The sequence below is a fragment of the Marmota monax genome, unplaced genomic scaffold (assembly GCF_021218885.2).
Source record: "Marmota monax isolate L192 unplaced genomic scaffold, Marmota_monax_Labrador192_F-V1.1 WCK01_AAM20220418_F8-fsc00015, whole genome shotgun sequence".
In the NCBI taxonomy this organism is placed as follows: domain Eukaryota; kingdom Metazoa; phylum Chordata; class Mammalia; order Rodentia; family Sciuridae; genus Marmota; species Marmota monax.
Window position 1 is genome coordinate 23,618,563 of NW_026692194.1, and position 24,200 is coordinate 23,642,762.

The window sequence follows — 24,200 nt, forward strand, 5'->3', positions numbered from 1 at the left end:
GGGGTGGGAAGCGGTGGAGCATGCAACTCAGGAGGCTGAGGCAGGAGGATTGTGAGTTCAAGGCCAGCCTCAGAAACCTAGCAAGGCCCTCAGCAACGTAGTGGGATACTGTCTCAAAAATAAAAAATATAGGGATGGGTATATAGCTCAGTTGTTAAGAGCGCTTGCATTGCATGCACAAGGCCCTGGGTTCAATCCCCAGCACCATTAAAAAAAAAAAAAGGATAAATAAATAAATATAAAAAGGGCTGGGGATGTGGCTCAGTGGTAAAGTCCCCTGGGTTCAATTCCTAATGCACATGTACACACATACAAATACAAAGAAATCAAAGTATTCTGCAAATAGTAAAGCTATGTACAAGTATTAACATCACACATTTGAGAAATTCACTAATTCAACAAATATTTAGTGAATGACTTCAAGTATGTGCCAACCATTATTCTAAGGCACTTAAAATTCACTACACTCTAGTTTGGGAAGATAAGCAATGGAAATAAAGACAAGTGTGTATAGACATGTATGTGTACACATTTAGGGGTGAGGAAGTTTACCAGAAACTGAACCAGTGCCTCAGGCAAGCTAAATAAGCACTCTTCCACTGAACATCCCTAGCCCTGAATTAAGTATATTTGAAGATGGTAAATGACACCTACTTGAACTCTGAATCTTTTTTCTGTGTATGTGTGCTAGGGTTTGAACCCAGGGGGTGCTTTTCCACTGAGCTACATCCCCAGTACTTTCTAGTTTGAGACAAGGCCTTACTGAATTGCTGAGGCTGGCCTTGAACTTGAGATCCTCAACTTCCTCAGTCACTAGATTACAGGTGTGCACCACCATACCCAGCTGGTGAATAGTTTAGAATTACCTCAGTTCTTACACCAATACCATAAAAAGGAAGCGCATCACAACCACATCCAATAATTCTCAAAGACTGGTCTAAACTTGAGGTCATCCTCTTTATTTGATAGTGGTCCCAAATCACACAATTTTTTTTTTTTTAATACAAAGTCTTTGGATATCCCAGAAGCAAAATGGGGTCTTAAAAGTTCTTTAAACAAGTAATAACCTACTAGGCCAAACCTGTCTTCCTGGGACTTAGAACCAAACCAGTCTCCAGATGGTTTTTTTTTTCTTTTTCCCTCCTGGTCTTTCAGTACTAGGGACTAACCCAAGGGCCTTGTGCAGGCTGGGCAAGTGCTTTACCACTGAGCTACATTCCCAGCCTCCAGATGGCATTTTTGAAGAAAGGTATTAGCCAAATAATCCAAAAGATTCTAACACTATAAATTCTCATAAGCCACACAAATGGGCCTCAAAACGGTCTGGAGAAAACCAGAGAATCAATAGAAAATCTGTTCTCTGCATAGTTAGAACTGCTTTCCAGTGCCTCCACTGCAAAAGCTCATCTACTGAAACAATCACAATGCTTCTTAACATCTGGAATCAGGGACAAACCTTATTTTACATGGGCCATAGTATAAAAGCTACTTCGTATTTTCAAAACTGTATTCTTGCTAATCTAGTCTAGGATTTTACACGTTCCCTTCACTATTTTCCAACTTGCTCATTCTAAAGTTGGAAGAGAGAAATATGAATTAACTAAAAAGGGAGAAATAAATGACTCTAAATATAAAAAGGGACTGAGTTATGGAAGCAACCTGCTTTTCAAGGCTCTAAGCAATTGGAAGAAATCTGCCAACTTTGTGTCTGTGTGGTGTTGGGGATTGGATCCACTGACCTACATCCCTAATCCTTTTTTTTTTTTTTAATTTTGAGACAAGGGTCTGGCTAGAATTACCCAGGCTAGCTCAGAACTTTTGATCCTCCTGCCTCAGCCTGCAGAGTACCTGGGATTACAGGCGTGCATCACAGAAGAATCCTGCATAACTCTCTAATCTGAAATCTCTACTTCAAGAGAGTCTAGGACCTCTTATGCCCTTTATCCAATTACCCTTCAGTGGAAAACACATAGTTTTTAATATTAGAATCAAGAACATTCAGTCTGTACCTTGTTAAGTTCTTCTATTCTTCTGATTAGGTATGGGTTGCTGGAAGAATTCTCAAAGTAGACATAATCTGTAATTAAAAGAAGTTACAGAATTTAATCTTTTCAATATAAAGCTCACATTTGGCAATGTACCACTTATTAAGTTAGTAAGAACTTAATCCATTCACTGGTAATGCAACCTTAATAGAGTCTCTCTTGTGTGCACTCTACATATCTTATTTTCCTGGCATTTTCATTTCAATTCATGTTTCAGCAAGTTCTTCCTGACTTTTGTCCTACAGTGTCATTTCTCCAATAAACTAAGACACCTCTCCTCATCACTGAGTAGTGAGGGCTTGCCAAATATGTCCTGTGTACACAGCTTCCACATCTTTTCCCTCCAATCCAATTTGCTCTGGAGTATGCTCCTCATATAAAATTGTTGACCTCAGACAAATTCAGAGCAAGGAAAAAAAGCTTAACAGCCCAACCTACATTTCAATCACTAACTTTGAAAGAAAAAAAAAAAAAATCACGTGAGCTGAAGCAGGTAAGAAACACATTGACAAACTTTTCTAAAGCTCTACTTGGGAAGATTACCAAGGAGAGGAGAGGGTCATTTGTAGAGGCAGAGCCTTTTGGGGATGCTATTGGAATCTTTTCATCCTTTTACCATATTTAATTCAGATCCATTTAGACTGTGGATTATAAAGAAGTCGTTGCAGGTTTTCAACAAAGAGGACAAAAATTTTCTAGTGTGGCTTCTCCTCTCATCTAGTAGGCTCACAGAAAACTTCCCACTGTGTGTTTATTCGAGGCTGGAATGAACTATTACTGTCTACCTTAGTGGCTCTTACCGTCTCTCCTCTGCAAAGTGGCCTCATTTAGCCAGGCCATTCCCACCACCATCCATCAGGAGCTCGGCTAATGAGCACAGAAGAGCAAGTCTCACACACAAGCACGCCACTTATCTGAATTATTATTTTACCAGGAAAGAGGGAGGAGGGCGTCGTGAGCAGGGAGAAAGTTTGTTTGACCTTATTTCTCTCTTCTGCAGAAGGCTGGGAAGGCAGGCAGCAGAGGAAAAGTCCAGGCTGCGCTCAACTCCCCTCTCTGCCTGAGACTCCCTGGCCCCCCTACACCCGACTCTTGGGGGGTCTGGTCAAGAAACGAGGTGGGGGGGGGGGAGATGTGCAGGGCCCTGGCCCTGCAGACAGGCCTGTCCAGCTAAGCCCTGGCAGGGCCCCCCTCGCGCCCAGCCCCACTCCCACAGAAGGGGGTAGTGGGGGAGGGGATGTCCCCGTGCTCCCCAGCCCCCAGTGCCTAGAAGCCAGGCGGGGAAAAGGCCACCTGGGTAGGGGGCTCGACGGGCCCTGCTCCCATGGGGTTTCACCAAGGTGGGGGATGTCCGATTCATGCCTCCAAGCAGAGGCCCGGCCCTTGGGGCCCGGGCAGGGCTGGGGCGGCCGGTGGGCCCCGGCCCATGCGGCCCCCGGAGGAAGGGGAGGTGGGGGCGGGGAGCCCCGACCCCTGAGGGCCCCGGCGCCCCCCGCCCCTGCGCCCCGCGCTCCGGCGCCCGAGGCTCCCGGAGGTTAGCTGCGCTCGCCCGGACCCCCCACTCCCTCAGCCCGCTCCCAGACGGGCCGGGTCGGGCCGAGCCTTCCTACCTCCGACCCGGTACATGTTGGCCGCCATGTCCGCCCGCCCGCCCGCGGAGCCCGAGCAGAGCCCCGCCCGCCGCCGCCGCCGCCGCCGCCGCCGCCGCCTCAGCCTCGACCGCCGCCGCCGCCGCCTCCTCGCCGCCTCGCCGCGGGGGGAGGGGAGGGAGGGGACGGAGGGAGGGGAAGTGAGGGGAGGGGACGCCGAGGGGTGGGGGCTGGTGCCCGCCCCCAGCGCCGGGCCGCAGAAGCCTAGTGGGCCGCGCCGGGGGAGGCCGGAGAGGCCCGAGCGCCGCGGGGCCCGCGGGAATTGGGGTGGGGAGAGGCAGCGGAGGCTGGGGGTCTGGCTGGAAGCGGAGGACCCCCGGGCCGAGGTGCTGGCCAAAGCAGAAGCCTCGCTCGCAGACGCGGGCCGGGGGCTGTTGGAGAAAGGCGACGGGACCTGAGCTCGGCCTCTCCGGGCGCCTTGTGGCCCACTTTGAGTACTCGGCCACCTGCCCACCCCGAGACAGGTTCTCCTTCTCTGACCCTGGGGAACCCCACTGTGTGAGACCTCAAGCGCCTGAGCGCCAGTCTAGGTGCAAACACTTGGATGCAAATAAGTGCAGCAGCAGGGCGCCTACCTCGTGGTGAGGTTTCTGTGATGACTTAAGCCCGCAGGCTTTGGGCCAGGAAGACCCCTGCGCTTGCAGCTTTCCGCTGTCAGACCCACACGGGGACAGGGCTAGAAAAAACGACTCCCTTCTAAGGACACCCCTGAGTGCACTGGGCTGAACAGAGCACTGCATGGTTCCCCCCATGCTGGGCTGCACTGAACCAACTCCCCCACACCCTGAGGCCCTGCCTCCAAACAAGGCCAGCACGTGCTTGGATGGGAAATTAGGCCTCCAGTAGCAAGCAGGGAGGGGGGGGGGTTCCTTTGTCTACTGGGAAACTTGGCCCTACAGTGCACCTTCACACACACCCCAAAGGAGAAGATATTGTCAGTCATTTTGCTATTAGATGGACAATTAGCTGGTTAAGTGCCTAAAGCTTTTTTTTTTTTTTTTTTTAGTTATCGGCGGGCACAACATCTTTGTTTGTATGTGGTGCTGAGGATCCAACCCGGGCCGCACGCATGCCAGGCGAGCGCGCTACCGCTTGAGCCACATCCCCTGCCCCCATGCCTAAAGCTTTTAACTGGTTATTTTCTGCCTGGTTATTCCCCCCTGGATGTGGTGGCACATGCCTGTAATCCCAGCAACCAGGAAGGCTGAGGCAGGAGGATGCAAAGTAGACTCCAGCCTCAGCAATTTAGCCAAGACCCTCTCTTAAAATAAAGAAGGGCTGACTGACATGTAGCTCAGTGGTAAAGCACCCCTGGGTTCAATCCCCAGTAGGGGGGAGGGAGGCGGGGAGGGGGGGCTATTCCCAGACATGGATGCATAGTAAACATGAAGATGATGGCTGGCTGTTGTGGTTTGTTTGGATTGTCTGGTGACATAGCCTTGTGCTTCTGACTCTGGGTTTGAAACAGCAGGGTAAGAGACTTGGCCAAAAGAGAAGATTGTGTTTTGGTTGCCTCTCGTGATGGTCCCTTACCACAAGTATTGAGGTGAAGAAAATAAGAAAAAGTGCAGCACCTTTGCTTGAATTACATGGACTGTGACCTGTTTCCTCATCTGTAATTGGGACACTCACTCCACTTCACAGGTGTGCTAGGAATCCGTTGTGATGATATCTGAAAATGTTTTGTAAGTCAGAAAGCATAAAGTACTATGCAAATAGCAGGTGTTTGTAGCTTTCTTTTTAACCCCAGAAAGCCTCAGATTCCTAAGGGTTTTATGCAATGTGTCCAAGAGCCTGTGTCAGCTCTTCTGACCCAGAGAAGAAATATTCTCTTATGCACACTGTATAGCTGTTGTTCATCATTTTATATATATATATATATATATATTTTTTTTTTTTTAAGTACAGGAGATTGAACCCAGGGAAACTCTACCACTGAGCTTTACCCCCCAACCTGTTTGATTTTTTATTTTGAGACAAGGTACAGGGTCTCACTGAATTGCTGAGGCTGGCTGGCCTCCTGAGTCACTGGGATTGCAGGCCTATGCCGCCACACCCAGCCACCATACTTCTTTGACTGGAGATCCCAGCAAAAACATATTGTGACATATCTGACATCACTCCATTTCTGAGTTGCCACACACATAGGCTGAATGATTCACCTGAAGTTATACACTAAACTCGAAGCAGTCCTTCGAGTTTAGTCCAGCCCTTCCCTCTGACCTAGAATACTCTCAACCACAAAGTCTTTCCCCTAGTGAAAAAGCTACCTGGAAACTATAAAATACAACAACAACAACAACAACAACAAAAAAGCTATAGGAACTTTCCCATTATTTTTTAAATAAACAAGCAGTTTGTCCTCAAAATATTTTGTTTTTCTTAGCTCTTCACCTGCCTGTCTAATTTCCCATCTTTGCAATCCTTGCCAGGTGTTTGTGATCACTATACTAACCACAATAAATGTGTCAAAGGTGCCAAGAAAACTCCTCACATCCACATTCAACCCTTTTCCTTAGGAACAGCCTAATACCCTGTTAAAGAAATACCAGAAATACTCCATTAAAGGCTTCAGAAACTTGCAGGGAGAACAGAAGGGAATGATGGTGGGTGGCATGACTGGATGTACTTTTGCTTCTTCCCCTAGATTCTGTAGGGTTTTGTTTATTACAATACTAGGGATTGAACCCCAAGGACACTACCACTGAGCTGTGTTCCCAGCCCTTTTTTAATACCTTGAGACAAGGTTTCACTAAATTGCCAAACTGGCCTTGAATTTGCTGTCCTCCTGCCTCTGCCTGGGTTTACAGGTGTGTGCCACTGTGCCGGTAAGGCTCAATATCTTAAAGAATAAATGTAAATGACTAAATCCCTCTGAGCCTTAAACTCTGCACATTATGACTAGTAAGGAATAGCTGCCTCAAAAGCTTGTGAATCTTAAAGTGTTTGTCACATATTGACAACTTCATATTTGTTAGGTCCCTCCTCTCTATTCCAGCCATCCCTATTCACCACCAAGGAAGAGTTGTCACTCCGACCATGCCAGAAGTCTCAGGGAAAATCTAACCCTCCTATGGGTAAAATTTCCCTGAAGTGCTCTTAGGATTAAATAAGCATGAGAGCCAGGAGCCGTGCCCCACACCTATAATCCCAGGGACTAGATTCAAGAGACTAGGGTAGGAGTATCACAAGTTTGAAGCCAGCCTGAGTAATTCAGTGAGACCCTGTCTCAAAAAGCCTAGCATTTGACCCAGTTATCCCACTCTTCCATATATACCCAAAGGACTTAAAATCAGCATAACTGAGGCATCCTCATCAATGTTTAAAGCAGCTCAGTTCACAATAGCTAAACTATGGAATCAGCCTAGGTGTCCTTCAAAGGATGAATGGATAAAGAAAATGTGGTATATATACACAATGGAATATTACACAGCCATAAAGAAGAATGAAATTATGTTATATGCCGGCAAATGAATGGAATTGGAGACTATTGTGCTAAGTGAACTAAGCCAGTCCCCCAAATCCAAAAGCCAAATGTTCTCTCTGATTTGTGAATGCTAGCATAAAATGGCAGGGGGTGGGTGGTGGATTCAAGTACTTTGGATTAGACAAAGGGGAATGAAGGGAAGGGAAGGAATGGGAAAGACAGTAGATGAATCAGAGATTACTTTCCTAGGTTCATGTATGAATAAATGGCCAGTGTAACTTCACATCACATACAATCACAAAAAATGGGAAAGTATACTCCATCTATGTATAATATGTCAAAATACATTCCACTGTCATATAGAACTTAAAAAAATTAAAAATAAAAAAGTTAGGGCTAGAGATTTCAGTGGCAGAGTACTTGTCTAGCATGCTCAAATCCCATGGTTCAATCCCTAGCACCACAAAAAAATGAGGGGGGGGGCGGGCTTGGATGTAGCTCAGTAGTGGGCATCCCTGGTTCTGATCCCCAGTTCCAAGGGGTGGGGAGAAGCATGTGGAAGAGATTATTTGAAGGCCCCAAACAGCCCCTCTGTCAGTCTGTAGTATCCTACCATTTAACTGTAAACAGTGGGTGCTGAGGAAAGTCATAGGGGAGACAGAGTTGGTTTTCTTCTCCGTTTAGCAATGAAGATTTTTAGACATGCAAAATAAATAAGAGGGGCTGGCCACAGTCTGAGAGTTTTGTAACCCTGAACCCAAGAATGGAGCCTGGGAGACTAGAAAGCAATTAATCTGAAGCCAGAGGCCATATTTGGATGCAGGACTGTATCTTGTTGTTTGTGTTTTCTGGGCAGTTTGTTTCTCTTCTCCCTCTCATTAACTTATGTCTTAGCAAACTTTTTTTTGGAGAAGGCCAGTCTGCTCAGATATTCTAGGGAGGCCCTGGGTTTTAAAGGTAGACAAATGAATCCTAGCAGAAAGGAAGGCATGTGACAGCAAGAAGCAAACAAAAGAGCCCCAGAGGGAAAGAAAACCCAGAGTAGGGTGTTGTCTAGCTTTTCTAGTTGAGGAGCTTCTGCTTTCTTGGATCTCCTGGGCTAAAGACATGAAATCCAGGACTAACCCCAGGAAGTCTTGGTTTGGGGAAGTATATATTTTAGGACACCTTAGTTCTCATGCCCTCAAAGAGGAACTCACTCAGCCATTTGATTACATCCATAAGGAGATTCGTTCTCTAGTGACAATGCTATTTCCCCTTCCATGTAGCAGGAAAAGGACTGGAAGTTACAATGGAGACCAGGAAGAGCCCCTGATGGCCAGCCTAATTGACGCTAGTGTTCACCCCACCCCCATTTTTTGTTTGTTTTGTTTTCTTTCTGTATTGAGGTCCTTTACCACTGAGCCACATCCCCAGCCCTTTTTATTTTGAGACAGGTTCTCACTATGTTGTTTGGGCTGGCCTTGAACTTGGGATCCTCCTGCCTCAGCCTTCCAAGTTGCTGGCATTATAGGCATGTGCCGTTGCCCCCAGCGAGGGTTTCCTTTTTATTATTTTATTTTGTTGAGTTTTATGTTTGTTTGTTTGTGGTGCTGGGGATTGAACCCAAGGCCTTGTGCATGCAAAGCAAGCACTCTACTTGTTGGGGTTTTTTAAAAGATTTTTAAAAATTATTTTTGCCTATTGTGGCTTTGAATGAAAGATGGCTGTGCAGTATAGGATGTGGGGGTTCAAGAAAACGAATCCTAAGGAGCAATCACAGGGAATGATCCCAAAGATGAATCAGGGTGTAGAACAGAGAATGAATCAGAGAGAGGGGAGAAGAGTGGAGGCCATGGGCTGTGAGAAAAATAAATAGGTCTGGGATTGGTGACTTTGGAGAGCATGGAGCTGAAGCACGGTGTATATGCTGGTGTGCATGCTGGTGTGCGACTGGATGGACAGACCCAGGCAGAGACTGGAGAGTGGTGAGTTGCGGGAGGTGGGTAGAGATGAGGCTCATAGTCGGACAGATGGTGTTTCAGGCGCCTTTGGAAACATCCACGTAGATGCTTGCTCTCTTAAAAAGTTGGATGAACAAGACTGGAACTCAGGAGAGAGGTCTGAGCCCGAAACACTGTCTTCTGTGTCACCCTCAGCCCTCAGCCCAGCCTGTCTGGTCAGAAGATCGAGCCAAACCCTTGCTCTAGGGCAAGAAGCAGGTTTCCGGAGTCCTTAGGTTTGAACAGAAACAGGTTTAACAGGTTGGGGATCTCAGTCCAGGTCCAAATGTGCAATCAGGCAGGGCAAGGGCAGATCCACACAGCACTGCCCAAGGCAGAGAGAGGGTGAGGCCAAAGAGGAATGCCCTCTCACTAGGGCTGACCACCCACCTCACTGGGGCCAGCAAAGAAAACTCTAGAAAGTGTTGACTAAGTTCTGCCTCAACCCTGAATCCTTCCCCCCCAGCCCTGAAAAGTAGCTATGGAGGGGAAAGGAGGGAGGGGGACAAGGCCTAAAATGCAAATGTGACTCATTTCTGTCTCATGCTCTCCCCTCTGAGATGGTAGAGTGGGCCCAATGGTGTCACGCCCTTCCCCCATAATGCTACACTGCCAGGAAACTAAGTTTGACCTTATTTGGAAAAAGGGTGTTTGCTGATGTAATTAAGTTAAAGATCTCAAGATAAGTTCATCTTGGGTTAGGGTGGGTCCTAAATCCAATGGCAAATGTTATCAAGAACACAGAAGAAAAATAGACACCAGTAAGAGAAAGCCTTGTGAAGGAAGGGGTAGACACAGGAGTTATGCGACCTGAACCAGGGAATGACAAGGATTGCCAGCAACTACGGGATCCGGGGGACCCAACCTTGCTCACGCCTTGATTTCGGGCTTCTGGCCTGTGGAACTGTGAGGGGATACATTTCTGTTGTTTAAAGCCACCCAGTTTGTGGTAATTTGTTACAGCAGCTATGGGGAACTAATACAGATGGTATCTACCACTCAATTTTAAGTAAACAGATTTATCCAGAAAACAGTGAGAGCACTATCCACAGAGACTAAGGGACATCAAAACCAAATGAAAGGCTGGGGATGTTGCTCAGGATTTGTGTATTTTTTTTTCTCCTTTTGTTTTTGTGGGTTGAACCCAGGGGCACTCTATCCCTAACCCTTTTTCTTCTTTTATTGTAAGACAGAGTCTTGCTAAGTTACCCAGACTGGCTCAGCCTCCTGAGGTGTGTGCCACTGTGCTTCACCGTGATATATATATGGGGATTGAACTCAGGGGCACTTGACCACTACGCCACATCCCCAGCACTATTGTGTATTTTATTTAGAGACAGGGTCTCACTGAGTTGCTTAGTGCCTCGCCTTTACTGAGGCTGGCTCTGAACACTAGGATCCTCCTGCCTCAGCCTCCTGAGCCGCTGGGATTACAGGCGTATGCCACCGTGCCCCGCTCCAAGATATATTTTTAAAGCAGAGCCAATGGCCTTTCCTAAAGGACTGGATATATTGGATGAGAGGGCAAAACAAATGCATGTTAGCACTTCCAGGTGCCATAGACATCTGTTTGGGGGTATTAAATAGATACAGCCAATGGGCACTGGATCTGGGCTCTGAAGCTCATCGGAGAGGCCTAAGGTAGAGACAATAATCTGGGAGCCATTGCTACATACCGGGTGCAGGAAGCCAGGGCCTGGGGAGAGCTCCTTGGAGAGGGTGTAGGTGGGAAGGAGTGCAGAGGCCTGGGCTCTGCGGTGAGCCAACGCTGAGAGCAGAGGCTGATTCTGTATCCTGGCTACAGCAGGGGAACTGATATGACAATGCCAAGCTCTGCCCCCCAGCGTCCTGATTTCATGAGTGTGGAGTGGCCCTCAGTTTTAGGTGAAAAATAAAAATCCTCAGGTGATTCTAATGTGCAGCTAAGACCAAGAACTCTACGTGTCATGATCAGGAAGAGGAGAGCCCAAAAGGAGGGGTAGAGAAAAAAGCCAGAGAGGACCAGGTCCCAGGAGCCAAGTGAAAAAAGGGGAAGGGGGTCCTACTGTGACAAACAAGAAAAATGGACCCCTGGATTTGTTAAGGTGGTATTACCAGAGACCAATTCCCCTGTCATCTTTTCTTTGGTGTCCCCAGCTGTCTGCCCTGTGACCCCCAGCCCTTTTTTGCTTTTTGAGACACAGCCTCCCTAATTTGCCCAGGTTGGCCTCAAACTTATGATCTTTCTGCCTCAGCCTCCTGAGTAGCGGGGATTATAGGGATGCAATGCCATCCACAGAAGGATTTCTGTGGTTCTTAATTCTCCAGATCCTGGGCAGTTTAACATGAATTGGTAGAGTCCCCTGACTTAAGGACAAGGAAGGGGATTCATGTATCCTCCGTAACCCCACTGCCCTCCACGAGACTGAGGGATGGAGACTAAATTTGTTCCTTTCATCAGCTCTTTTTATCTTTATCTATAGGTTTGTAGCAGCTGCCCTTTCTACAAGAGAAAGAGGAAAGTTTACTCGCACTCTTGATTTCAAAAAGAACCGAAAATGTTGAAGAGCTCAAAGCTAAACTTTGAACTCCTAGATAAATAAATCATTGTTTGTTTCCTTTTATCTCTGCAAAGTTTTGGAGGGGGGGGATTCCAGAGCTGCCCCAAGAGGCTGTTTTTACAAAGCCAGGGGAGGACCATATCATTAGTGGTAACTAACGTGATGTTTCACATTTAATTGCCCAGATCAGAGCAACCAGGAGCCAGCTCCAAAGACAAAGAGCCTGGAGGCAGCCTAACCTTTCTGAGGTTTTGGCAAAGGATGCCCAGGACCTGTCCAGCCAAATGCCAGCATTGTTCCTTTCTGTAAGAGACAACACGTCCTCCTCTGGAAGCCCTGACTTTCTCCCCACTAAAGCTGTTTGGATAACAGGGTGAAATCTGGACTGTGTTCTTAGTATGAAGGGTAGAGCCCATATTAGGGTCTACAATTCTGGTGGTATGGAGAGAAAATTCCAGAAATTTCACAGAGTCCTGGCTTCCTCTGCCTTTGAACTCAGCGACCTCCTTGAATCTGGTGTCCTCTTCCTCTGCCCCACACCCACCCGAGGAGACTAAATCAGGCCTTTTCTAAGTGACCCTGAATCTCCCCATCAGGTTTGAACACTAAGACCTTGGTCAAGTTCCTCCCTATTCCCATTTCCCCCACCAAGAACTCCTCCCTCACCTCCTCCTCCCTCAAAGGCCACTCAGGTCCGGGCTGGGGTGGGGACTGCTTGCTTGCTTGTCACAATAACTCCTTCCAGGAGTAGCTCTGAGGCCCAGATCTTCAGGCTCATGGCTGACTTCTGCATCATGGCCCAGCTTCCCTGAAGCATCTGCAGCAGAGAGCAGGCCCAGGGACTTGAGTAACTCCCAGCCAGTGGCATGTTGCTGGTACCGGATGCATTATTTATGACACTGGTGTCAGCGTGGCTCCCAGGCACCAGGGGAAATGGAAAAGGCACTTGGGTCTGAGCTGATTAAACTAAATATTTAAACAGGAATCAGGAATTGAGGAAAAATCCATTTTTCTTCAGTAAGGCAGAGAGCACCACAATGGCTCCGGGGCTGGAGACTTGGTAAACACCATCCAGATCAGAAGGGAAGGCTGGGGGCCCCTGGTCCATGGCTGTCCTGCAATTGTCAGTTCCCAGACTCCTGTGCAGAAGAGAAGTAGGGGATTTTCAGGGGACTGGGGAGGATGAGAAAGGAAGAGGAAAACAGAAACAGAGGAGAGGTTTGAGAGCCTCAAAATTAGAGAGTTTGAGACTGGGAGATACCAAAATAAAGTCAGGCTGAATTGGTGTCTCTGGCTATTTTTTCTTTCTCCAAGGACCATCAGTCATCTTCGAGACTCAAAAACGTGTTCTGTTATCCCAGCAACTCAGGAGGCTGAAGCAGAAAGATTGCAAGTTCCAGGCCAGCCTGAGCAATTTAGTGAGATCCTGTCTCAAAAAATAAAGTCAGGCATGGTGGCGCACACCTGTAATCACAGCAACTCAGGAGGCTGAGGCAGGAGATCTCAAGTTTGAGGCCAGCCTCAGCAACTAAGCAAGACCCTAAGCAACTTTGTGAGACCCTGTCTCAAAATAAAAATAAAAAGGACTGGGGATGTAATTCAGTGTTATAGCACTCCTGGGTTCAATCCCCAGTACCAATGAATAAAAAAGACACAATGCATTTTATTTTATGTTGGGCACCACTCACAAATCCTCTTCTCTTTTATTTATTTGTTTATTTTTGGTACTGGAGATTGAACCCATGGCCTTGTGCATGCAAGGGAAGCACTCTACCAACTGAGCTATATCCCTAGCCCATAAACCCTCTTCTCTTAATTCTTCCTATCCCACCTAAGATGCTTGGTCCCAATCAGGAAGCTGACTTCTACCCGCTGCACACAAAGAAAAGTAGAACTTCAGATTTGGATCGGGTAAGATGGAACAAACCTATAATCCCCGCAATTCAGGAGGCTAAGGCAGAAGGATCACAAGTTCAAAGCCAGCCTCAGCAACTGGGTGAGGGACTAAGCGAGACCCTGTCTCAAAATAAAACTATAAAAAGGGCTAGGAATGGAGCTCAGTGCTTAGGCACCCCTGGGTTCTATCCCTGGTACCAAAACAAAAAGATATATATACCCAATGGAGTTTTATTTACCCATAAAGAAAAATGAAATTATGGCATTTTCAGGAAAATGGATGGAACTAGAGACCATCATGTTAAGCCAAATAGTCACACTTAGAAGGTCAAGGATCGTCATATGTTTTCTCTCATGTGCTGAAGCTAGAGACGGGAAAAGGAAAGCAAAGGTTGAGGTGAATCTCCTAAAAAATCGAAGAGAGATCAGTAGAGGAAAGGGATCAAGAGCTGAGAGGTGGGAAGGGAGGGAGGAGAAGCTGGGGAGTGGTTTGGGCCAAATTATGTCATACTCTGTGCGTGTGCGAATACCTAACAACAAATCCCATTGATGTGTACAACTATAATGCACCAATGAAAAAAAAATGAGAGGAAAAAAAAAAAAAAGAGTAGACCCTTCACCCAGGATGGATGCAAGGGAACCGACCTTCTACTGAGAAAATTTAAAGATTCCCCAGATTCAAGGAAATACCAGATCGGAAGAGGAAATTTCCAGGTGGAAAGAAATCATTTTCATTTGGTCTGGGTTTTTCCCTCCCTGTGTGGTCTCTCACATTTCCACAGCAGTCACTCTCCTGGCCCCCAGGGATGTGCTTTTTCCTCAGTCCCTGTAGGAGTAAATGCCCTTTTCCTCCTTTCCTCTAAGGACAGCCGAGACAGGCTGACATTTTCTAAATTAACTTTTATAAGAATTTAGGAAAGAAAAGGAAATAATTGCAGAAAATACAAGTGCATAAGTTCATTTCAGTTCAACATTAATGGAGAGTCTTGTGTTCAGTGCCGTCCTCTGGGGATACCTTGATAGATGGTATAGAGTTCTGAAACTTGTAATGCTCACCGTCCAATGAGGAAGCAGATACAAAGGCATGACTGATTATAATCTAATAAAATAAGGGATATTGTAGCCCAGAATTGGGAGCAATTAATATGGTCTACAGTAGGGATACCAGCACTAGTCAGAAAATGCTGTGAGAGAAGGTGATGGTCTGTGTCTTAAGAGGATGGTAGGAGAAAACGGGGCTTTTCCTAGAGCCAAGCTTAGGAGATTTTTGTTGTTACTGTTTTTGCAGTACCAGAGATTGAACCCAGGACCTCCTGCATGCTGGGAAAGCACTCTACCACTGAGCTACACTGCCAGCCCTTGGCTTTTTCATACTCAATATTGTGTACTCATTCTGGCCACTGAAGTGTCAGAGGAGAGATTAACTAATCAATCAAATGCACAATATTTAAGTAACTAAAGAAATGCTGGGTAAGCACTGATCAAAATAATAGTAATAATAATAAATTTCCCCCCCCAATGATAAAGATTGAACCCAGGACCTCAAGCATTCTATTCAAGCACTATTGCACTAAACTACCTGCCCAAGCCCACCAAATGTCTATTTTTCTTTTCTTTAAAAGAAAAAAACAAAAAAGTACTTGATTGTATATTTTCTTTATGTGGTACTGAGGATAAAACCCAGAGACACCCTACCACTGACCTATTTCCCCAGACATTTATTTATTTGTTTATTTATCAAGACACAGGGTCTCACTAAGTTGCCAAGTTGCAAATATAAGGCTAGCCTGGGTAACTTAGGAAGACCTTGTATCAAAAAATAAAAAGGGATAGGAATGTAGCTCAGGGGTAGAGTGGTCCTGAGTCAATCCCTGGTATGGAAAAAAACTTTTTTTAAATTTTTAAGACAGGGTCTCACTAAATGGCTGAGCCTGGCCTGGAATTTGTGATCCTCTTGCCTCAGACTCCTAAGTGGCTGGGATTACAGGTGCTCTACCCCACCCAGCAAAACACCACCCTCCTGCGCCGCCCCCACTTTTGTGTGTGTGTGTGTGTGTGTGTGTGTGGTACAAAATGAATGAACCCAGGGGCATTTACCCATTTAGCATTTAGTTATACCCTCAATCCCCTCCCCTTCCACTCCCACCTCCGTACTGCCTATTGAAACCAGGGTACTTAATCACTGAGCCACATCCTCAGAACTTTTTTATTTATCTATTTACTTACTTACTTACTTATTTTATTTTTTAGTTGTAGATGGACACAATGCCTTTATTTTTAAAAATTTTTTTATGTGATGCTGAGAATCTAACCCAGTGTCTCCCACATTCGAGGCAAGCACTCTATCCCTGAACCACAACCCCAATCCCTTTATTTTTAATTTTGAGACAGCCTCTCACTGAGTTCTTAGGGACTCACTGAATTACTGGGTGGCTCCTAACTCATTGTCCTCCTGTCTCAGCCTCCCTAGTTGCTGAGATTACAGGTGCGTAATCTAATCTTTTTTAAAATTTTTATTTTGAGACAGGGTCTTGACAAGTTGCTGAGGCTGGCCTCAAACTTGGAATCCTCCTGCCTCATTCTGCCAAGTCCCTGGGCAATACTATACATGTATACCACTGCCCCCCAACCCCTAGAACCCAGGGCCTTGCAGATACTAGGCAAGCGCTCTACCACTGAGCTCCATCCCCAGCTGCTCCCGGCCTGCACCCCCCCACCCCACCTCCATATTCTAAATTAAGGAAAAATTTAAAATCCAAAGATGTAGATGTGAAATTTGTGGGACTTTCTGAGGCTAAGTTAGTCAGTCCAGAGATTGCCACGTCGCTTGGGCGCCTGCACCTCCTTTCCTATTGCATAACCCTGTCTGCCAGGAGCCAACAAGTCTGCTCCTGAGCAGAAAGAAGAAAGGGAGGAGGACTCTGAGGCAGAGGGGAAGGCAGAGAGCTTCTCCAGCTTTCCACTGTGCCCTTGATTCTGCCCCTGGGTTCATGAAACACTCCTCTCTCCTTAATAACAAGTGTCCTTTTTGTTTTTCCTCAAATTAACTTCACTTTGTTTACATACACAAACAAGGCTCCTAACTAATGTAGCTAAGATGCCAGATCAGGAACCCTGTGCATGCCGGGCTAAAGTGAAACAGGGAGTCACTGAAGGGTTTGAAGCAAGCATGTGACCAGCATTTTAGAAACATCACACAGAAGCAGCAAGAACAAGGACAAACCAGGGCAAGGCTAGACTGGTGCAAGGAGCCCAGATACCCAGGTGAGAGACGCCTTGGGAAAACACCTCCATATCGGGTCCTAAATTTGGTCAGATTCACTAGTATTCTTATTTATTCATCAATTTATATGAGAAAGGAAGAAATAAGTGATTCCTTCAGTGGGTATAGACCCGACATATCTGATTCCCACTTCTCAGCTATGGTCTTCTATCTCTGTCCCTCCAGTTAACTACAGCTCAGGTGATTCCCTGGGCCTACAGAGATACACACTAGCTTCAGGGACTTTGGACATTTTTTTATTAAATTTTATTTATTTATTTTTGCTATACTATGGATGAACCAGAGACACTACCGATGTGCTACATCACCCGCCCTTTCATTTTGTTTGTTTTTGTTTTTTAAATTTTGAGACAGGGTCTTGCTAAATTGTCCAGGCTGGCCTAGAACTTGGATCCTCCTTCTTTGGCCTCACAGATAGCTGGGATTACCAAACCCAGGGAGCCTTTGCAATTCTGCACAGATTCCAAATTCCCTCTCTTACCTGCTTAATAAGTCAATTATCACCTCCTTAGTGTGGCCCTCCCTGCCCCTTCTATCTATCTATCTATCTATTTGTTGGTTTGTTTTGTGTCATTGGGGATTGAATCCAGCAATGTTTTACCATTGTGCTACACCCCTGATTCTTTTTTTTTTCCTTTTTCTTTTTTTCCTTAGTCCCTCTTTCCTTTCTTTTCTTTTTTTTTTTTTTTTTTGGTACTGGGGATTGAATTGACCCCAGGGATACTTAGCCACTGAGCCACATCCCCAACCCTTTTTATTTTTTATTAAAGACAGGGTCTCACTAAGTTTCTTAGGGCCTTGCTAAATTGCTGAGGCTGGCTTTGAACTCACAATCCTCCTGCCTCAGACTTCCAAGCAACTGGGATTAGAGATGTGCACCACAGTGCCCAGCTCATTTTTTATTTTGAGACAGAGTTTCACTAAGCTTCCCAGGCTGCCTTTGAACTTGAGATCCTCCTGCCTCTGCCTCCAGAGTAGGTGAGATTACAGGCAGATACAACCATGCCAGCCCTGCCCCTTCGATTGATTGAAAATTGTAACTTCTTCTCAACTCCATATCAGCCTCTTCTGTTTTACTGTTATCCATAACAGCACCATCTAACACAGCACATAAAATTTCACTTACTTTCTATCTTTTCTTTCCACGAAAATGTATTTTTTTTTTGAGGATAGGTATGTCTATCTGTTTTATTTTCTATTGTCTTCTCACAGCCCAAAACAACACCTGGCAGATAGAAGATACTTAAGAAATACACAGGGCTGAGCCAGGCGTAGCAGTGCTTGCCTATAACCCAAGCAACTCAGGAGGCTGAGCCTGGAGGATCACAAGTTCAAGGACAGCCTTGGTAACTTGAAGAGGTTCTAAGTAACTTAGCAAGACACTGTCTCCAAATAAAAAATAAAAAGTGTTGGGTATGTAGCTCAGTGGTAGCTCACATGCTTAGCACCCCAAAGGTCTTGGGTTCCATCCCTAGCACTGCAAAACAAAACAAAATAAAACTCTTTGCTGGTTAGCCAATACTTCTGCCATCAAATCCAAATTCTAAGCACAATATTCAAAGCTAGACCATGTGCAGCCAGAGGAATGAGAAGTTGTATTCCATTGTATTCCAATGCATTCTACGGTAAAATAAATTAAACAACAACAACAAAAAAAAATAGCACTTCTCAAGCTGTCCCTGAGTTCCCTTTCCCAGTCTCATGTCCCAACCCTTCTCTCCAATATCCTTCACCAAATCTGAGCCACCCTTGATCAAGGCATGGGCTCTCCTGGTTCTGGGCCTTGGCATCCACATTTCTACAACCTGGTCTGCCTCCTGCCGCTCCAGTGTGCAAACCCCTCAGCTTACACAATACTTCCTTCCCAGACCACTGACACCCCTTCACACTACTCTATTGTATGACCACAGGTTATCTGGGCTTGTTCCAATGGTCGGCTCCAAACCTGGCTGACCAACAGAACTGCAGCATGGTTGGCTATTTTTCTAGAATCCCAGGCCCACCTACAGAATCTGTCTCTGGGGGGAGAAACCAGGGAATCTGTATTTTCTAAAATTCCTCTATTACTATGGTAGTAGTGAGGGTTGGGGTGGGGGGACTTCAGCAGCTCCAAGACCACATCTTTGTGAGGCCGTGCTGGTCTGTCCCTTTGTTTCCACCCCTGCACGGGGACACTTGCTGTGGGATCCTGTGACATGCATTTCATTTTGCTTCACTGTAAAGTTATTTGTCCCACCCTAATCACACTCTGCCTCCTGTCCGCCCACATGTCCTATCTCTGACCCAATGCCAGGCGTTAAGAGCAGAGACCCTATCAGTTCTACCACAGACCCCGTGAACATGGACCCTTGAGGAGACTTGCAAGTAAGTGCCTAAGGAAGACAACGAGCAAAAACCTCTAAATAGAGTGCATTTCAGAAAAGACACGCAATTTCCCCCCCCCATTCTTTTTTGGCATGACTAAGCAAAAAGATGACCAGGGCTGGGGTTGTGGCTCAGTGGTAGCGTGCTTGCCTAGAATGCATGAGGCACTGGGTTCCATTCTCAGCACCACATACAAATAAATAAAATAAAGGTCCATCAACAACTAAAAAGAAAAAAGTTATCTGGTTGCTAGGTTGGATGGCCCGGGATAATAGCCATGCCAGGATTTGCTTAATACACATTTTACTGAAAGAAACAAGTCCAAGGATTAGCAGGGTCATGAAGCCAGATAGGACAAAAGAGGACATCCTAATTCTGGACCCCAAACTGCCAGCTCCCCACACAGACTTCTTTCTTACCCTGGGGCCTGGCCACACCTTTGGCTAATTTCCCCAATGGCCACTTCATTAGCATGTGACAATGGAGAAATCCAAGGTACCCTCCTGTTTTTCCATTTACAATTTAAGAGCCTGCAATCACCAGGCGCCTCCTTTCTTTTTGCTTTTAGCTGAAATTAATGGCTTTTTTATTAAAACTCTGAGGGCTTCCTTCTGCCCTTACCTCCCCCACTAGGTTATCTAAAAAGTGAATTTCCGGATCAGCCAATGGCCCTTTCAAAAGTGGCTGAGAGATGCTTCTTTTAAATAGTACCATTATCATGGTGATTAGCATTATTCTGAATCCTTTCACTTGTTGGTATTTTTCTGGGAAGGCAAGTTCAAATACTCTTAAAAGGAATTCAAGGAGCTCATTTGTAAAGGGCTGGCTTTCTAAGAACCAGGTTCAATTCCCAGCACCAAAAAAATAATAATAATTTAATAACCAGGGCTGGGAAGAAAAATAAATAAGCAAGTGCCGCAGTCTGGCTGGGCACCAAATCGGGAGGTCACGAGCCACTTGTAGGTTCAAACAGGAACTCCTTTATTGCCCGAACTCCACCGGCACTCCACGCGCACTCCCCGAGAATTCTCCCAGCTCTCTACTGGGCTCCGCGAGGCGAGAACTCAATGGGTACTCCACAAGAACTCAAAAGTAGCAGGCGCCCGAGGCAGCAGGAGCCGCCCTATTACCAGACAGCAGAGGTCTATATACAACTGAATACACAGCCTGTTACAATCCAGCATCATCCAGTCACAGCAATTATACACAGCTTAACATAATTATCATCATCTTAATGGCTCGCTGGCATCACCTCTCAACTACTCCTTCTGGCAAAATGCCAGGTGCCATCCCAACTCTGCTGTGGCTCTCAACATCTCCCCCACTTCTGTTTAATTAAACAACAAGCATGTGGCTTAGGGACCGTGCCTGTCTTAGATTGTCCAATACTACATATGGTCCTTACCTGTCATTGGATGAGCTGACCTCAAGGCTTCAGACTCCTGTCTTAGGTTGGTACCACTGCAATTGGATCTTACCCGTCATTGACTACCGGCCCAGCATACAGCCATACTTGTGGATAGGCCTTTGCACCAGTCGGGGGGTGAGGTTCTTTGCCTCACCTCTGTTGGCCCCCAAATTTTAGCTGAACAACCATCACAAGCAGAAGGGAGGAGGATACAAAATGCCACGACACCAAGCCAAATGACGGCTCCTTTTGGAAAAATTGTACCACCGATGACACCATCAGCAAAAATACCTCGGCACTACCACAAGTCGCTGCACCAACAGATAGTTCACAATGCATACAAGTGATACATAGTCCAGGCAAGTTCTGCAAGCAGTTCAAAGCAGAGGAATCCATCAATATGTCCATTTCCTCCCAAAGCAAATCGACTTCTTGATTGAGCATCACTTGTTGAGTTACATTATTCATTGATGCATCAGTTTATACAGTTTGTTGTGATAGCTATCGCAGAAGCTGTAGTTTAGTTTTATCTTTGTCTTCACTGGCACTGGGATGAAGATAGGAATTCTGGCAATGATGGCTAAAAAAAAATTATGTAGCATTCCAGCAGGTACTAAGAAAACAATTTTCTGAACAGTTTACATTATCCTGAACAGAATTATTAAATATAATGAAAAGGAAAGGTGAAAGTAAACAAACAGATCTGTTAACCTCCTTTTTTGTTCACATATTAAAACAATCCTCAACGGCTATTTACCCAATTTAAATTAAACCATTAAAATCATGTGAATAATAAAAAAATATTTGGATCCATTTTTTCATGAGCGCTCCTCATATGTGATATATGGACATATGCACATCAGACATACAACACAAAACACAAGTGTGCACACATAATACAATACATACAACACATAACATAATAGTAAAGGCCTTGTAGCTTTTCACAGGTGAAATCTCCATTGCAATGTTTAAAAATTCCACAGTCAAAAAATAGAACTAATCAGGGCTGGGGATGTGGCTCAAGTGGTAACGTGCTCGCCTGGCATGCGTGCGGCCCGGGTTCAATCCTCAGTACCACATACAAACAAAGATGCTGTGTCCGCCGAAAACTAAAAAATAAATATTAAAATTCTCTCTCTCTCTCTCTCTCTCTAAAAAAAAGAAAAAAAAATAGAACTAATCAGAAAAATATTAACCTAGGTGTGTATGAGCTCAAAAAATAAAATACAACTTTATGATGTGGGAAAGGGCAATAATAAAATAGATATTGAAAAAAGCATCCTGGTTACCACCTGGGTTTGACTCTTCTTTTGATATCCCATCCTTCTTCCTGTAACTTGCATATGGGTCTGAAGGTATTCCCACAAGCAAGCCCCAAGGTTTTTTACATTTGAAATAGGCCTTAATGGTGTTCATTATTCATTAGCCTCCAGGTGTGGGAGAACTACTGTCGCAGATGTAAGGATAGCTAAACTGAAGTTCTGAATATCAGCTGTTATGGATTTGAGCCAAGTCATCTTCTTTTTGGTCTGTAGAAATCGCTTTAGTTAGTCTCTCTGGAATCCAAATCGGCTGCTGTTCTCCCCGAAAGCTTCAGGTGTTCCCCGAACGGGCCACCAAATGCCACAGTCTGGCTGGGCACCAAATCGGGAGGTCACGAGCCACTTGTAGGTTCAAACAGGAACTCCTTTATTGCCCGAACTCCACCGGCACTCCACCTGCACTCCCCAGGAACTCTCCCAGCTCTCTACCAGGCTCCGAGAGAACACAAAACTCAAGGGGAACTCAACAGGGAACTCCGTGAGAACTCAAAAGTAGCGGGCGCCTGAGGCAGTGGGAGCCACCCTATTGCTGGACAGCAGGGGTCTATATACAACTGAATACACAGCCTGTTACAATCCAGCATCATCCAGTCACAGCAGTTATACACAGCTTAACTGCTGGCGTCACCTCTCAAACACTCCTTCTGGCAAAATGCCAGGCGCCATCCCAACTTGGCTGTGGCTCTCAACAAGCAAGGTTGGGGGTGTAATTCAGTGGTTCTATCATGAGAGAAGAGATGTCTCCAGAGAAGGGTCCGAGGAATTCCCAGATGAGAGAGGGATCTCCACTCAGGACCAGTGAGGTTCTTGGCATAGGGGATGGAAAAGAATTTCAGCATGAGACAGACAAAGACATAGGTTTATTTAGGAAGGCAGATACACATTCAAGGGAGAATGCAGGCCGTCTTGAGAGTGAGAAGCAGCCCTGACTTGGGCTGGTGGTGGGGATCGGGATCCAATATTTATAGAAGGGCTATATTAGGGGCCAGGTTGGAGGTGGATCCAGGGTGGAGTTGCACAATTTTGAGCCCACTATTTCCGGCACTGGTGTATTTCACTCATTTTACAAGGGCACAGGCCAAGGGCGTGTTGCTCAAGATTTACAACTATGCTTTCTACATCTCAATGGCTTCTGGGTGTTTCCTTTAAGATTCAGTATTTCTCTCTCTTTATCCTAAATCCAAATCTCAATTCAGCTGGTGCTTAGCGTGTCCCAGGCCCTGGGTTCAATCCCCAGCACCTTCCCACCTAAATCCATGAGAATTTCCAGCTTTTTTTTTTTTTTTGGAGGTGGGAGTGCTGGGGATTGAACTCAGGGGTACTAGGTCATTGAGACATATCCCCAGCCCTATTTTGTATTTTATTTAGAGACAGGGTCTCACTGAGTTACTTAATGCATGGCTTTTGCTGAGGCTGGTTTGAACTCCTTTCTCAGCCCCCTGAGCCGCTGGGATTACAGCTCCTGACCCACTGCGCCCAGCTAAGAATTTCCAGTTACACTTTCTCCCAGCTGCAGCATGGTGCAGTGGAAGGCAAGGAGGTTTCAGGAGGGAAGTCCTGGTCTGGGGCAAAGGGTGCTGTTCAGTGGTAGAGCAGTGATAGAGCATTTGCCTAGCATGCCTGAGGACCTGGGTTCCCTCCTAAGCCTGGGGGGTGGGAGAGGAAAAGAAAAACAAACAACAAATAACCTGCAGAAGGAAGCCTTGTTTTGACTTTCAGCTGGACTCTCAATCAGAAACTCATGGGTCTTGGTGTTGATATCTGTAAGAAACCTCCTGAGGATCATGCTGTGCCATCTACTGACCATACATGTCAATTTAAAATGTGCCATGCACCAGGCTAAACTGGAAGCCTTGCACATTTATCTAAAGAGGTAAGCATTATACCTGTATTTTACAGGTAAAAAACCCGATATCCTCTGTGATACATCCTCACTCCTTTCTCTTCTCCCTCTCTCTCTCTCTCTCACACACACACACACACACACACACACGGACAGACGGACTTTTTCCTTGTACTCTTGGATTCCCTCTGGGAACCTCCCACTCTGCCCTCCACCCCTGAAGCATAGGATCACCTTCCCACTTCTAGCCCAGAGCAGTTCTCTTCTGAGTTTTTGGCCCAACCCTGAACTTTCTTCCTTCTTTTTTGCACTTGAGGAACTCTTTGTCCTGCAAATCTTATGAGGCAATTCCTCTAAATTGTTCCAAGGCCTCCTCCTGCCTCCTCCTCCATAGCTTATCTGGGCAGGAACAACTGCTTGGCCTGGCTCGCCTTAGCC

The 24,200-nt window shown here is 45.9% G+C and overlaps 1 protein-coding gene across 7 annotated transcripts in view; it reads right to left on the reverse strand.

Annotated features, from left to right (window-relative positions):
* Positions 1-24,200, reverse strand: part of Mta3 (metastasis associated 1 family member 3) — a 187,184-nt gene that overhangs the window by 139,370 nt on the left and 23,614 nt on the right. For 2 of the 7 annotated variants that reach the window (XM_046425178.2, XM_046425169.2), the window contains exons 1-2: positions 3,656-3,735; positions 2,010-2,077 (exon numbers count right to left, since the gene is read on the reverse strand). In XM_046425178.2, the coding sequence (XP_046281134.1) occupies positions 2,010-2,077; positions 3,656-3,683 (96 nt within the window). In that variant the 5' untranslated portion in view covers positions 3,684-3,735. Of the gene's footprint in view, positions 1-2,009; positions 2,078-2,845; positions 3,167-3,655; positions 3,736-4,269; positions 4,405-24,200 lie in introns of those variants that run through there. The other 5 variants (XR_009225191.1, XM_046425190.2, XM_058573544.1 and 2 more) reach the window with 5 other exon arrangements.